The sequence below is a fragment of the Gekko japonicus genome, unplaced genomic scaffold (assembly GCF_001447785.1).
Source record: "Gekko japonicus isolate JY-2015 unplaced genomic scaffold, Gekko_japonicus_V1.1 scaffold273, whole genome shotgun sequence".
In the NCBI taxonomy this organism is placed as follows: domain Eukaryota; kingdom Metazoa; phylum Chordata; class Lepidosauria; order Squamata; family Gekkonidae; genus Gekko; species Gekko japonicus.
Genome location: NW_015167539.1, coordinates 171,436 through 186,871, shown reverse-complemented (window position 1 = coordinate 186,871; position 15,436 = coordinate 171,436). Strand labels below are relative to the sequence as shown.

The 15,436-nt window shown below is 43.9% G+C and overlaps 1 protein-coding gene across 2 annotated transcripts in view; it reads right to left on the bottom strand.

Moving 5' to 3' along the window:
* GRAMD1C (GRAM domain containing 1C) overlaps nt 1–15,436 on the bottom strand; it is a 119,161-nt gene that overhangs the window by 96,078 nt on the left and 7,647 nt on the right. The window contains exons 1-2 of one of the 2 annotated variants that reach the window (XM_015413577.1): nt 8,165–8,204; nt 5,600–5,728 (exon numbers count right to left, since the gene is read on the bottom strand). In XM_015413577.1, the coding sequence (XP_015269063.1) occupies nt 5,600–5,728; nt 8,165–8,167 (132 nt within the window). In that variant the 5' untranslated portion in view covers nt 8,168–8,204. Of the gene's footprint in view, nt 1–5,599; nt 5,729–8,164; nt 8,205–15,436 lie in introns of those variants that run through there. The other variant, XM_015413578.1, reaches the window with a different exon arrangement.

Genomic DNA, 15,436 nt, shown 5'->3' with positions numbered 1-15,436 from the left:
AAGGCCAGCGGGAGTGCAAGGAAGCCCCGCGAAGGCCCTCCCTGGCCCCAGGCAGGCAGGGGTGGGGAGAGGCAGGGAGGAAGCAACTTACCCTCCCTCTTCTCCTGCTTCCTCCTGGCTGAATGAGGGCCGGAAGCGGGGCGGCCGGAAGCAGGGGGCGGGGCTTCGTCATGTGCCCCGCCCCCGTACCTCACCCGGGGGAACTGCGATCCCCCACGATCTCCCCCAAAATGACCTCTGACTACAGGGATCAGTTCCCATGGGGAAAATGTCTGCCTGGAGGTAGGGTTGCCAGCCCCCAGGTCCAAGTGGGGGATCCCCCGCTTTCGGAGGCTTCTCCCCACTGCGCACCAGCTGGCAGGTAGAAAAATCCAGCCCCTAAACAGGGACGTTGCCCCTAAACAGGGACATCATCACATGGGGGACAAGACATGGGGACACTCTAGTTTTTGGGCAAAACTCTACGGTTTGAGGGCGAATTTACCACACAGTTTCACCCAAAAACCAGAGCGTTACCCCTGGCAGCGACGACAAGGTGACATCACTTCATGTGAGTTCACACCCACCCACCCCCAAACACCCCCCAAATCCCCCCACTGGATCAACGAGGGGACCTGGCAACCCCATCTGGAGGGTGGACTCTATGACCTTATTCCCTGCTGAAATCCTTCCCCTCCCCTAACCTTACCTTCCCCAGACTCCACCCCCAAATACCCAGGAACTTCCCAACCTGCAGTTGGCGACCCTAGACTCAGACCACCATGGAACTTGGAAAGAGGACAAAAATTCAAAATTGTGGCAAGCTGACTCACGTCTGGATCCAACACCAGCTGAGTGCCTCTCCCCCTCTAGTTTCCAAGTCCTATGAATGAGGCCATTACAGGTAGGGCAGAGGTAGCCAACCCCTCCCCCCCCAAACACACACACAGACATTTTGCCTGAACTGAGCTCAGGTGGCAGTCTTCTCCCCAAGGAACATTTCAGACTGCAGTTGGCGACCTTAGACTCTTGTTCAGACTGCACACTTGTTATTTGTACTAGGTTTTGATTCCTGTGAGTTGCTGTGGGAGTCAATAAATACACAACAAAAACATTTTATGATAAAGTGAACTATTAAGTAATTTTAGAGGCACAAATAACCTTCACAAAAAGGGAGGTTTGATTTATCACCTAACCGTAAGATCCACCCTTCATTAATTCCAGCTAACCAAAATTCATTGCATGTCCTACCTCCAGCCTCATCAACCCCTAAGGCATTGACAATCTAGAGAGTTAGAAACAAAAGTATTACCAGGGAGGCAGCATCAGAAATATTTTCTGCTCTTAAACAAGAAAAAACCTACAAAGTGTCATATTTGCTTGTCCACACTTATTCTCCCTAAATAACATTAGCAAATTTTCAAGCAATTTATTTTTTGTTTCCAGGTTGCAGTCTGAAATAAAAGCCCTGGGAAAATTAGCAACAAGCCAGGTTCTTTTTCAACTTAAGGGGCTCGATCATAATAAAACAAACCTCTAGAGGTATAATTATGTCTGTATGGACAACCTTCACAGGCGCATTTGGCCCAACAACTAGGACTTAATTAATGCTGTGTCTTTACCTTTCTGTACCATTATACAGATTAGCTGAAAACAATGTTCCCTGCAGAGTCTTTTCCTGGTATTTTGCCTCAGGAACTCTTATTGGCAAACATGCAAGCATAAAAACCTTTGTTCCCTTTTCTAAATGGGTATTAACACAATCCAGTTCTTTTTAAGACAGTGAGACCCAAAAGCAGATTTCTCCTTTGAAATGACCTTTCCTTCTCACTACATCCTGTACCAGTTTTTTCTTTCAGCTGGAAACAATAGATATTCATATCATTTTTTCACAAGCCATCAGCATTTGACATCTGAACCTAATAAAGCAGTATGACATTAAGATATCCTACAACTTTTTTTGTTTCCGTTTTCTACATTACATTTATTTGCAAAGTACAGCATTTGTTCTGCAAATGGGATTTCCCACCACCACCATCGTTCAGGGGTTTTTTACACTCATAAAGTTACTGGGATTCTGAAAAAGAGAAGAACAAAGGTGGGTATGAATTAATTAAATTAAAATTTTAATTTTTACTCAGCATTCCTTGCTGCGATGAGGCAGCAAGTGTTTTTATTGGCCGGCGTTATTGCCTTGGACAGAAAAAGATCTGATCATTATAAACACTGAAACATGATAGTGCTTGTCAAGGTTAATGTGGCCCCTTCTTTGTATGAATGAAGCCCAAGGGAACTGCTCCCAGTTCTCTCATCCTTAAAAATTGCCTGCTAAGGACACATCTAAAAAAAATAAAATAGTATGGCAGATGCATTATTTTGTGCAGCTACAGGTGAAAGCCTTAAGCAGCTCCCTTGGGCAAATCAGTATGATTTCACCTATGCCAGTCATTGGGCTCCTGAGGTATTGAGACTGGCCTGGCAATGCACAGAAGTTGTCATCAAGTTTCGGAGTGATGAACTCAGACGCAGGGAATAAAGTTTTTGCTTCCAGCTGTCCTATTCCTGCATGGGGTTAAGTTGTACCTCTGCAGCTGATTCAATGCATCACTTGAGACAAGACATTTAACTTCTGACTCAGATTTCCCATGCCCGGAGTATGATTAATAATTCAAGAAATGTAATCAAGGATGGCTCTCATAATGCTCCCAGGCCTAACAGGATCAGCAATACTGCTTGGTTGATCAGACTCCTGTTGTTTAATTGCTTATAGGTAGAACTCTTATAAAGCTGAGAGAGTCTGCAGACTTCAGCAAACAGAAACACAAAGACCGATTTCACACAAGAGCTGCGCCGCGGTCGCGTCTCCCATTGCCCCACTTCTATTGGTCAATTTCCCACTCGATTGCAGAATGCACTCGATTGCAAAATGCGCAGCCGCATTTTGACCCACGGCTTCGCCCGATTTCCCCCATGGTTTCATGATCCTGTTTTTTGAGGATCATGAAACCGAAGGAAAAATTGGGAAAAGCTGCAGGTCAAAATGCAGCCGCACTGCTTCGAGTGCAAAATTGACCAATAGAAGCAGGGCAAAGGGAGGCGCAAACGCAGCACAGCTCTTGTGTGAAATCGGTGAAAGTGTTTTTTATTCATCATTGTTCTGTATGACTCAGTCAGTAGACTTTGCTATTGAAAACCCCAGGCCAACCACTTGAATGCACTATGCACTACCTATTAAAACATTTTAAGCCTAATTTTCAATCCACTGGGAGCCTCGAAAGGGCTAGCAGTCAAAATCACAATCAAATCACTAACATCTCAACAGATGAGAACAAAATAAAATGTGAAACATCAGTTTAAAGCCATCAGCAGCAAACAACAACAAAAACTATGTCTGAGAGCTCTGGACAATTAAAGATCTAAATGATGTCCACCCAAATGGTCTTTTTCTACTGAAGCTTTTCTCAAACAGGGCAGTTATAAGGTTTCTCCCCAGTACTGAACTTCTGATGCCATGTTAAATTTAGGCTCTGACTGAAGAATTTCTACATTAGAAAAAGTAGCAATCTCTGTAGTATGAAGTCTCTGACAAGCCATCAACATTGTTCTAGAAGTTAAGTTTTTTTCTGACAATTATCTCCCTTATATATAAAAGCCGAATGGTGGTGGCACTTCTCTAGAACATTCCACACGCTCCGGAATTGGTTGGTGCCCTGGTGTGTCACTCAGAATCTGTCCCTATCCACTGGCTGCATTGCTTGAGTCTCGCCTCCAACATTCTAAACAGTTTGCTGTTCCTCTCCCCCCCATAGCCAGTCAGAACACAGTGGTTATTTACATATGCAGCCTCATTAGCCTTTGCCAGTCAGAACACAGAGGTCGTTTGCATATGCGACTTGACTGGCTTTTGCCTCTAACATTCTAAACAGTTTGCTGTTCTGAGGTAAAATGTGTCCAATCTCCAGGTGAGGGCTGGAGATCACTCAGAATTACAACTGCTTTTAGGGCTGCCAAGTCCCCCCAGGGGGCGGGGAAAACCCCACCCCAGAGGCCCGTTCCCCGCCGCCGGCGGATCGGGCCCCGGGGGGAACCCCACCCTGGCATGCGCATCACCGGGAAGTGACGTTATGACGCCGGATTCACGCTGGGGGCGGGGCCACGACCATCCGAGGGGGAAACTCTATGTTCTACCAGTTCCACTGGTGACAGTGGAACTGGCTGTCTTCCCTCCCTCCCCATTTATTTGCTTTCTTTCTACCTCTCTTTCTCTTTCTCTTCCCCCCTCCTCCCTCCATTTATTTTCTTCCTTCCTTCCTACCTTTCTACCTCCCTTTCCTTCCTTCCTCCCCTTCACCATCTATTTGCTTTTTTGTTTCTCTCTTTTCTCTCTTTCTTTCCACCTCTTTCATTCTTTCTTTCCACCTCTCTTTCTCTGACAAATAAATATCATTGAACAAATAATATCATTATCAGTATCTTTTTTCTCTCTCCTGCCAGCCACCAGAGCAGCAGCAGGACCCCACACAGGACCTGGCAGCCCAAAATGGTCTGAGGTTCAGTGCTCCCCTGGCATGTGCAGGCCCAAATCAGATTGGAACTGTGGTATATGGGCTGAAAGACTTTAGGATCTTCTCCCCATGTCATTTTCCTGACCTAAAACAGCCCCAGTGAGTTATTTCCCCCTTTGGGGACCCCAAGTGTACTGATGGGCTACAAATGGGACAAAATTATAATCCCCAAAAACATTTCAGGTTGGGAAAACAGTGTGCAGGGTGAGGGGGGTGCTCCTCCCCATGATCTCAAACCCAATCAGGCCTGCATACGCCTAGAAAGTTCAAAACTCCAGAACACGTCTCCCAAATCAAGACATCAATGTCTAAATAAAAAATCTACAACAAATTTAGAGTCCAATGGCACCCTTAAGACCAGCAAAGGTTTATTCAGGGTATGAGCTTTCGTGTGCATGCACAATTTAGAGAGAAAATGGACCATGTTGTTAGGACCTCAGTATCAAATACATCACCGAAGTCACTTGCTCTATAATTTAGCATACCCACACTAGGTAATCATTACAAATTCCCTAAAGTGGAGGGGAGAGAAGAATGGCTTAAATCAGAGGTGTCAAACTTGTGGCCCAGGGCCCGGATTATTCCCCCTGGAGGGCTTCTATCAGGCCCACAGTGGAACTGGCTGTCTTCTGCTTCTTCTAGTTCTGCTGCTACTACGTCATTGTAGGTTTGCAGGTTATAGATACACACCTGAACAAAATACTCAAGATTGCAACAGCACAAGATATTTTGATGCAATAATTCAGAGCAAGAGGTGTCAGTTATCAGACACTGTTAAATAAACAAAATATTGCAAGAGTGCTGATGTTTTAAGCAAGTTTTTATTTTAAGTTAAAAAAAACCCTTTGGGGTTGTGTCCTTTATACAGTTTATATCTCCGCTACCTGGCATTACATTTTATTACACACATGGCCTGGCTGAACAAGGTCTCATTTATGGTCAGATCCGGCCCTCATAACAAATGAGTTCGACACCCCTGGCTTAAATTGTTGCAGAAAGCAGATGTCCTTGAACAAAAACTCATGTAAAAAACTAAGACAAATCTACGTAGTTACCCAAAAGCTCCAATCTGTACTCCAGTTATATGGAGAGGGGGGTGGTATTTTCTCTGTGCATACGGTGAGATTCTCCTCAGACTCCATCAGTAACTGGCTGATGAGGCCATGATCCACTTCATGAAGTTCCTATGAACAAGACAAGCTGTTATTTAGCAAAGCAGCACTTAGAGTAAAATCCAGTCAGTAGTTTCCAGAATTTTGAATTCGGCCCTGGATAAACCATGAGGAACAAGGAAGGAATGTTTCCAGTGTTTTCTTTTAATGAGGTTAAGGCATTCAAGAGTCTTCCGCATGCTCAGTTTGTTGCATAATAAATTCAGATCTTGCTTTTCATTTGTCCCATTCAGCCATGAGGGTTTCACTTCCTCTACATGGATATTGCATTTGACCAGTACACAATTAAGATAAGGTATGTGGGAAAATGCAATTCCTCACCCCCATTCCAGAGGGCTTTCATTACCATTGCAAACGCTGTGCCGAATGTTACTACGTATTCATATCTCCATACTAGATTTTACTTATGATGTCATTGGAAGTACCCTTCTCACCCTTGACATTTATGAAAAGCAAGAAATTGCAAGTAGATAAATAGGTACCACTTTGGTGGGAAGGTAACAGCGTTCCGTGCGCCTTGGTGTTTAGTCATGCCGACCACATGACCACGGAAACGTCTTCGGACAGCGCTGGCTCTTCGGCTTTGAAACGGAGATGAGCACCGCAACCCTAGTCGGATTCGACTGGCTTTCGAGCAAGGGGAATGTAGGAAAATGCAATTCCTCACCCCCATTCCAGAGGGCTTTCATTACCATTGCAAACGCTGTGCCGAATGTTACTATTCATATCTCCATACTGGATTTTACTTATGATGTCATTGTAAGTACCCTTCTCACCCTTGACATTTATGAACCAGGGAGGAGGAATTCCCCCCACCCCAATTTCATCAGATCATCTGTTAAGGGTGCCAACTCTGGCTTAGAAAATTCTTGGAAATTTGGGGCCAGTGTTTTGGGAGCGGAGAGATCTCAGTGGGAATCTGGTGCCATGGAGACTCCAAAATTTCCATTTCCTCCAGGGAAACTGAGCAGTGTAGTCCAGAGGTCACTGTAATTCCAGGAGAACTCCAAGACCCACTTTGAAGTTTATAATCTTATCTGTTTACCCATTGCACAACTTCAGTGCAGGTACCCTCAGCTAGCAATACTTTTTTAAAATCACAGGAGGTGAATGTTGGTTTCAGAGGGCAAGGGTTCATTTGTTGCAGGCTGTGCACTTTCTCTTGCTTGCATTCAAGAAATATATTTGGTCTTTATTTTCATTTTTAAATGGGCAAGCCGCACTGTAATGAGCAGCCATTACATGCAAATTGTCAGTGAAAGAGTCTTGCAGCACTATCACCACACAAGGCCAAACGGTAGATGAAACTGTACGGAAAGATGCTCAGCTAACTTGCTCCCCCACCACTGGAAAAATATTATCTTCCCTATTTGAGGAAAAGTTGATTAAAGTTCAAAAAGGTTGGCAACAGAAACCGTGCTTCTTTAGATGTGTTCAGCCTCTTTTAAACTGTATTGGTGCTTATTCTAATACATTTAACATTATAAAACTCTACAGTCTACAAATTTACAGCCATACGATGGTATAAAAATATCTGGATTCATCTTTTGTGAGTAGGAAAGTTTTAATTCCTTAGAATTTTTCTGTGAAAGCCTACAGGAAGATTATCAGGACACTCCAAGGCTGTGAGGGTCTAAAATACAAGGAAATTAGATGTCCCAGGGGAAAGTGTAGAAAGACTAGGCATTGCATACGCTATACCATTCCTAGAAAAATTCTCTGATCAAAATATTCTGGACTAAGAACCTCTTTACCATAAACAGCAACTGTGAGTGCCATTTTCCCCTTCTACTGGCAAAGATGCAACTTCTTTAACACCAGTACTACAGGCAGAATTCATACATGTGACGATCATTCCACCTTTGAATCAGAACAATTCTGCCTAAGAGCCATTGTGGTGTGGTGGGTAAAAGTGTTAGATTAGGATCTGGGAGCCACATGTTTGAATCCCCAGTTGTCCACGGAAGGTGGCTGAGACACCTTGGGCCAGTCACCCTCTCTCTCAGCCTATCCCACCTCACAAAACTGTTGTGATGAGAAAATAACGGAGACGAGAATGACCTTATTGTTTTCTCCCATTGGGGGAGAAAAACAGGGTGTAAATATCTAAATAAATAATGGTTAAAGGCACAGATACCATGCCCCCAGACAGTGGTATCCCAGCCCACAATATCATGAGCAGAACATATAGCAACAGGGACACATACAATATTGTCGGCTTCAGTCCTCAAAAGCCAATTCTATTTCTTTACCAGCCACTATCGCAGCTACCTAGACAGTTTGCAACCGAAGAGGAACGTAGCGGTAGACGCAGCAATAAACAAAGGCACTCTTACCGCTCCCACAAAGCTCGACGAGCCCCTTGAACATTTCTTTTAAAGGCAAGCCAGCACTTCTAATAAGGGAAAGGGCAGAGAACAAAAGCACACGTCAAGGGGGAAAGCTTACCATATGGAGGGAAGAACGATGCAGCCGGCCAACAGGTAGTTGCAACAATTCGCACTATAGGGCTGCACCGCCCCTCTTCCCCGTGATTTAAAGGGCCAGCCGCACGACAAGAGGGGAGGGGGGAAATCCACAGAAAGGGAAATGCCTGAGGGAGACCCATTCGGAAGCCCGCGTTTGAATGACCATTTACACTACCATAAGTTTATCGGCTTCAGAACGTGAACCGACCTGGGAAGAGCAAATGATAGTTAACTACATTGGGCAGAAAAATAATTTGTTTTGAGGGGAATAGAATTTGGTGTTTTATTTCAGTTATACTGAATGGGGGAGAAGAGTAGGAGAAGAATAAGATCCCAGCTAATAACCCCCCGCCCCGAATAAAATGTTGGAAAAAGAAGAGAATGGGTATACAATAATAATTTTAGCTGTCTTAACTTTATGCACATATTAAAAGATGTTGTTGGATGCTTTTAGGGTAAAAAGGTAAAGGTTCCTTTGCTCGAAAGCCAGTCCAGTCCGACTATAGGGTTGCGGTGCTCATCTCCGTTTGAAAGCCAAAGAGCCAGCGCTGCCCGAAGATGTTTCCGTGGTCATGCGGCCGGCATGACTAAACACCAAGGCGCACGGAACGCTGTTACCTTCCCACCAAAGTGGTACCTATTTATCTACTTGCAATTTCTTGCTTTCAAACTGCTAGGTTGGCAGGAGCTGGAACTAGAGACGGGAGCTCACTCTGTCATGCAGCAACTCGGGTCTCGAACTGCTGAACTACCGACCTTCCACAGCCTGCAGTTCAGCATCTTAACCACTTGAGCCACCACAGCTCCATCGTGCCTTGTAGTTGGTCATATATCAGGGCACACCCTGACTGAAGAGGGAACTACTCAGGGGAAGACAGGGAGGGTACTGTAGGCCCTCCCTAGTGAAGCCCTCGAACCAGAGAGATGGCAGCCCTTGCCCTATCCAGGGCTGGAGGGAGCAGGAGATAAGGAGGATGTATTGGAGGGAAGGATCCTTGGAAGGAAAGTCCCACTTGCAGCAAACCCTATATGAGCCTGCCCCTTTCCACTACAGCCTGTGTTAATTGTTGTTGTTCAGTCGCACAGTCGAGTCCGACTCTTCGCGACCCCATGGACAATCTCCCGCCAGGCTCTCCTTGGCAGAAAGTGAAGAGGACCTTAAGAGCCTCTTGCTCAGAGTGAAAGAGGAGAGCACAAAAGCTCGCTTGAAACTCAACATTAAAAACCCTAAGATCATGGCATCCAGCCCCATCACTTGTTGGCAAATAGAAGGGGGAGTCATGGAGCAGTGACAGAATTCACGTTCCTAGGATTCAAGATCACTGCAGATGGTGACTGTAGCCATGAAATTAAAAGACGCCTGCTCCTTGAGAGGAAAGTGATGGCAAACCTAGACAGCATAAGTAGAGACATCACCTTGCCAACAAAAGTCCATATGGTCAAAGCAATGGTATTCTCAGTAGTAATGTATGGCTACAAGAGCTGGACCATAAGGAAGGCCGAGCGCCGAAGAATAGATGCTTTTGAATTATGGTGCTGTAGAAGACTCTTGAGAGTCCCTTAGACTGCATGGGATCAATTCAGTCAATCCTAAAAGAAATCCTAAAAGAAATCCCTGGAAGGCCAGATACTGAAGCTGAAGCTCAAATACTTCGGCCACCAAATGAGAAGGGAGCACTCACTGGAGAAGACCCTGATGCTGGGAAAGACTGAAGGTAAACGAAAAAGGGGATGGCAAAGGATGAGATGGTTAGACAGTGTTATCGATGCAACAAACATGAAATTAAGCAAACTCTGGAGGAGGATGGAAGACAGGGGGGCCTGGCGTGATGGGGTCACAAAGAGTCGGACTCGACTGGGCAACTGAACAACAACGACAATCCGGAGGAAGGAACTCTGACACCTAAGCTCCATCTTTATGGCTGCTAATGCCATGTAGAACGGACAAAGGACTCACTTCCTGAATAAAGACTCCAATGTAATGGGAATCTTTTAGAACACTGTAACCTCTAAGCCTAAAGAGTCTGCCTGTAAAGGAAAATGGTTCCTTGCTTTTGATTTCTGTAACAAAAATCCTTGGTTCAGGCTGAAAGAGGCCTACACAAACTTTCCCAGAGACAGAGTCCAGAGTCAGTGTGACCTTGTAGCGAGACACTATGAAGCTGTGAGTGCAAGGGAGTACCACCTTACTTTGGTCTCCTAATTAGCGCATTCCAAGCGACTGAGCTATGGGTCATGCACCTATGGGAAAGAGGCAAGGCTTAGCTGCAGTATAGTTTCATTTCTCCTCCTCTGATCCATCACCCTATACAACACATTGTTAGCAACACAGAGAGAGTTACATTACCTCTCAGGTTTCTGATTAGCTTAATAGGCCTGAGGTCAAGCAGAGACCCTCTCTCTTCCAACTCTATTATTCTAGTACTATCTGTTGATGTTACTATGACCCTGCTCTGTAATTTCCACATCATTTAATGTGTCATGTTAATACTTATGCTTTGTTTCAGCTTTATTTCAGCTCCGTTTTGAGATTTCTGCTTGTTTTCCAGTTCCTGTGTGTTATCCTTATGGATGTGAGGGTGATCTGGCTGCGATATCTGTCACCCCACTGATTGCCAGGGTTGATTCCACAGCTTGTTTTCAGATTTTTGTAATCCCAATCTTATTGGCTGTTTATTAGGTGTCCCATCCTGTATTTGACATGCACTGTGTAAACCCCCTTAGGCCTCAGTGAGAAAGGGGAAATATAAATAACTTCAAGGGGAAAAAAAGGAAAAAAAAGCCCAGAACATTTTTTTTCCTCTCCAGGTCATTGGCATCCCTAGCTGACCATGTATCCCTAACCATATGCATATATGCTTTGGCTTTTCCATATGTAATGAGTGAAGGAGACCTTCCATGTAAGTGGTTTCAAAAGACATCAAAAGGATATCTTTTATTTTGAATAAGAACAAAAAATTTTAATACTAATATTGGTGCTATATGTTTAATTTTATGATTTAATGCCCCAGTGTGTTGCTGTTGTGTTTCAAGTGTCTCATGTACCAACCATTTCAAAACAGGAAAGATATATAAAAGATTTTCTTCACAGGGAAAGCTCAAAGATACTGAACAATAAAGTGTGGGGTTGGAAAACATCTCAAGAGTTCTACTGTTTCTATTGACAGTGGAAGGGTTCACATTGTATCTGTTTTTGCCAAAGTTATCACCACAATGTATTTGTTGTGACTTTGCTGGTTTTGTAACTTTTCTTTATGGTTTTGGAAACAACTTTGACCATGCTTTTCCCCCTGTTCTTATTGGGGGAAAGTGGGCTATAAATACTTTTAACTGATACTTTGAGGTAATTTTTTCCTACACCTACTGCTCTGGTAGCTGGAATGTGCATATTCAATGTAAATGTATCTATTCGGTACATTTCTAGGGTTGCCAACAGGCCTGGAGGAACTTGTCCTGTCTCTAATAATAGAGATTTCTAAAGTTAAGGATAGACTTAAAATTGTAGAAATGGACATTGGGAGCTTTTCATGGTATGGAGGTAATCAACATCTCCTGGTAAATAACATCCCATTAAACCCCTATTAAAGGAACAGGACTTTTTTTGGCAACCTTACTTGTATCCTGCACTCAAGGAGCTCAGCTTACTTTTGCCAACCTCCAGGTGAGGCCCGGAGATCTCCTGGATTTACAACTGCTCTCCAGACTATAGAGATCAGTTTGGTTGGAGAAAATGGCTGTTTTGGAGGGTGGACTCTTTTGCATTATACCCTGTGAAGGTCCCTCCCTTTCCCAAATCTTACCCTCTCCAGTCTCCAATCCCAAAATCTCCAGCTATTTTCCAGCCTGGAGTTGGCAACCCTAGCTCAGCTGCTCAGAATTGCATTTTACCTTCACACAACACTTCTGAGGGGGCAGATAATGATCTGCGAAGCTGTATTTTACCTTCACACAACACTTCTGAGGGGCAGATAAAGTGAATGATCTGCGAAGCTGCTCAGTGAACTTCTTAGCTGAACAGGAATTTGAACTAGGAGTCTCACATCCAAGTACAACTGTCTAGATGCTCCATCATGTTCTCTTTACATTATGCCATATAAAAATGGCTACACGTTTTTATGGACATGTGGGTACAGGGTAGTGTTCTGAGGGCTCCCCCACCCCCAATTCTGATGTTATTCTGCCCCTCTCCAGTTACAGCCACTCTCTGACTCCCATCTTTTCTCCCTCTTCAGCTGCTTTGCAAGAAGGGAAGTGCAACTTGCTCTCCCTCTTTTCAGCCCTGTTGGTGCCAACAGATCTAAAAGGAGCAAAAAAGAATTGCTGTAATTTTGTAGGGATGTCTGGGCCAATTGGGAGAAGAGGCTGCAGAGTGCACTTCTCATGGGCCTGGGTCCCTGCACTGCCTCTGGGCACTTCCCTTGGTGGGAAATGAGACTTCAGCCCAGCATCTCCAGTTGGCTCTAGGCCTTAAGAACGTAAGAGAAGCCAATGTTGGATCAGGCCAATGGCCCATCCAGTCCAACACTCTGTCACACTGTGGCCAAAAATACCAGGTGCCCTCAGGAGGTCCACCAGTGGGGCTAGGACACTAGAAGCCCTCCCACTATTGACCTCCCCCCCCAAGCACCAAGAAGACAGAGCATCACTTGCCCCAGACTGAAAGTTCCTATCTATACCTTATGGCTAATAGCCACGGATGGACCTCTGCTCCATATGCTTATCTAATTCCCTCTTGAATCCGTCCGTGCCTTCCACCACCTCCTGTGGCAGTGAATTCCTTGTGTTAATCACTCTTTGGGTGAAGAAGTACTTCCTTTTATCTGTTCTAACCTGACTGCTCAGCAATTTCATTGAGTTCCCATGAGCTCTTGTATTGTGAGAAAGGGAGAAAAGTACTTCTTTCTCAACCTGCTCTATCCCACACATAATCCTATAAACCTCAATCATGTCACCCCTCAGCCGTCATTTCTCCAAGCTAAAGAACCCCAAGTGTTTTAACCATTCTTCATAGGGAAAGTGTTCCAACCCTTTTATCATTCCAATTGCCCTTTTCTGCACTTTTCCCAATGCTATAATATCCTTTTTGAGGTGTGGTGACCAGAACTGTTCACAGTATTCCAAATGAGATTGCACCATTGATTTATACATGGGCATTATGATACTGGCTGATTTGTTTTCAATTCCCTTCCTAATAATCCCCAGCATAGCGTTGGCCTTCTTTATTGCAGTTACATACTGTCTAGACATTTTCAGTGAGTTATGTACTACAATTCCAAGATCTCTCAGTCAGTCTCTGCCATTTCGGACCCCATCAATGTGTATTTATATTTAGTATTTTTGGCTCCAATGTGCATCACTTTGCACTTGGCCACACTGAACCCCATTTGCCACGTTGACACCCATTCACCCATCCTAGACAGATCCCTTTGGAGTGCCTCACAATCCTCCCTGGTTCTCACCACCCTGAACAACTTTGTGTCATCTGCAAATTTAGCCACTTTACTGCTTACTCCCAATTCCAAATCATTAATAAACAAGTTAAAAAGCATCGGACCGAGTACTGATCCCTGTAGGACCCCACTGCTTTCCCCCTCCACTGAGAAAATTTCCCATTTATACTCACTCTCTGTTTCCTATCTATAAGCCAGTTTTTGATTCACAAGAGGATGTCCTTTTATCCCATGACTATTGAGCTTACTTAGGAGCCTTTGATGAGGAACTTTATTAAAAGCATTCTGGAAGTCAAGGTAAACAACATCTATTGGGTCCTTCTTGACCACATGTTTGTTCACTCCCTCAAAAAACACTAACAGGTTAGGGAGACAAGATCTTCCCTTACAGAACCCATGCTGAACCCTCAATAGTTTTTGTTCATTAATATGCCTACTAATTCTTTCCTTAATAACAGTTTCTACTGACTTACCCGGTATCGATGTCAGACTGACTGGTTGGTAATTTCCCGGATCTCCTCTGGAACTCTTTTTAAAGATGGGAGTGACATTAGCTACCTTCCAGTCCTCAGGAATGAAGGCAGATATTAATGAAAGATTACATATTTTTGTAAGGAGATCCACAAGTTAACATTTGAGTTCATTCAGAACTCTCAGATGTATGTCATCCGGGCCTGGTGATTTATCAGTTTTTAAGTTGTCTATCAGTTGTAGGACCTCCTCTCTCATCACCTCAATCTGACTCAGGTCTTTCAACACCCCTCCCGAGATCAGTGGTTCTGGAGTGGGCAAGCACTTCTCATCTTTCACATCTTTTGCCAGGCAAGTGCCCAATTAATGTGATTCCTTTATGCCATCTTTGACGTTATCTCTCACAAAACCTATTGCTACTTTGTCCACAAAAAGACATAATTTTCACCTTCTTTACAGTAATGTATTGTATATCTTGAAACTCTTCTCAAAGTTAATCATTCACATTCTATCAAATTATCTTCCTACTTTACAAAAAGATACTTCTAAATGTAGGTGATGCCCCCAAATGAACACTGGTTAACTCAAATGTTCCAAATGCCTTAATCAAGTTACAAAATCAGCTCTAAAAATTTTAAATGAATAAAGTGGCTTCTTTTTATCTGGCTTTTGCCTTTCCTGCTTTTATAGTACATGTATTCATTTGCACTGCCATCTCACTTTTAGCCCATTATTAGGGCAAGGTTATTTTTATATAGAAGCTGAGATTCACACAGCTCTGTCAAAAAGTGTACTGCCAGGAGCAGCTCAAGTCACAAGAATTGGCAACTGTGAAAAACTGAACCGCTAATGATCTTCAGATATAAATCTGGACCCAAAATGTTAGAATTTCTGCAAGAAGAGAAAATGAAGCTATTGAGACAAATGGAAATTTATTTATAATTTTTTCAGGATGAAAAAACTTAACTGAAAGCAATTTCACACATTACATGAGTCTGTCTCTAAATACACATTTGGCTAGAAGCTGCAACCAATTAACAGTGTGATCCTGAACAGAGTTGCAGTGGTAGAAAGTGCTTTCTAGTTGTCACCAGGGCTATTTTTGGGCAGGAACGCACAGGAACGGAGTTCCGGCTGGCTCCCAAGTTGGCCACGCCCAGCAGGAACTCATTAGCATAATAGGCCACACCCAACAGCAGAAACTCATTAGGATTGGCTACAGTAGGGGTGTGTGGCCTAACATGCAAAGGAGTTCCTGCTACAAAAAAGCCCTGGGTTTTGACAACAAACAAGGTAAACAGAATAAGAAGCAAAAGGTGGGTGTGGCTGGA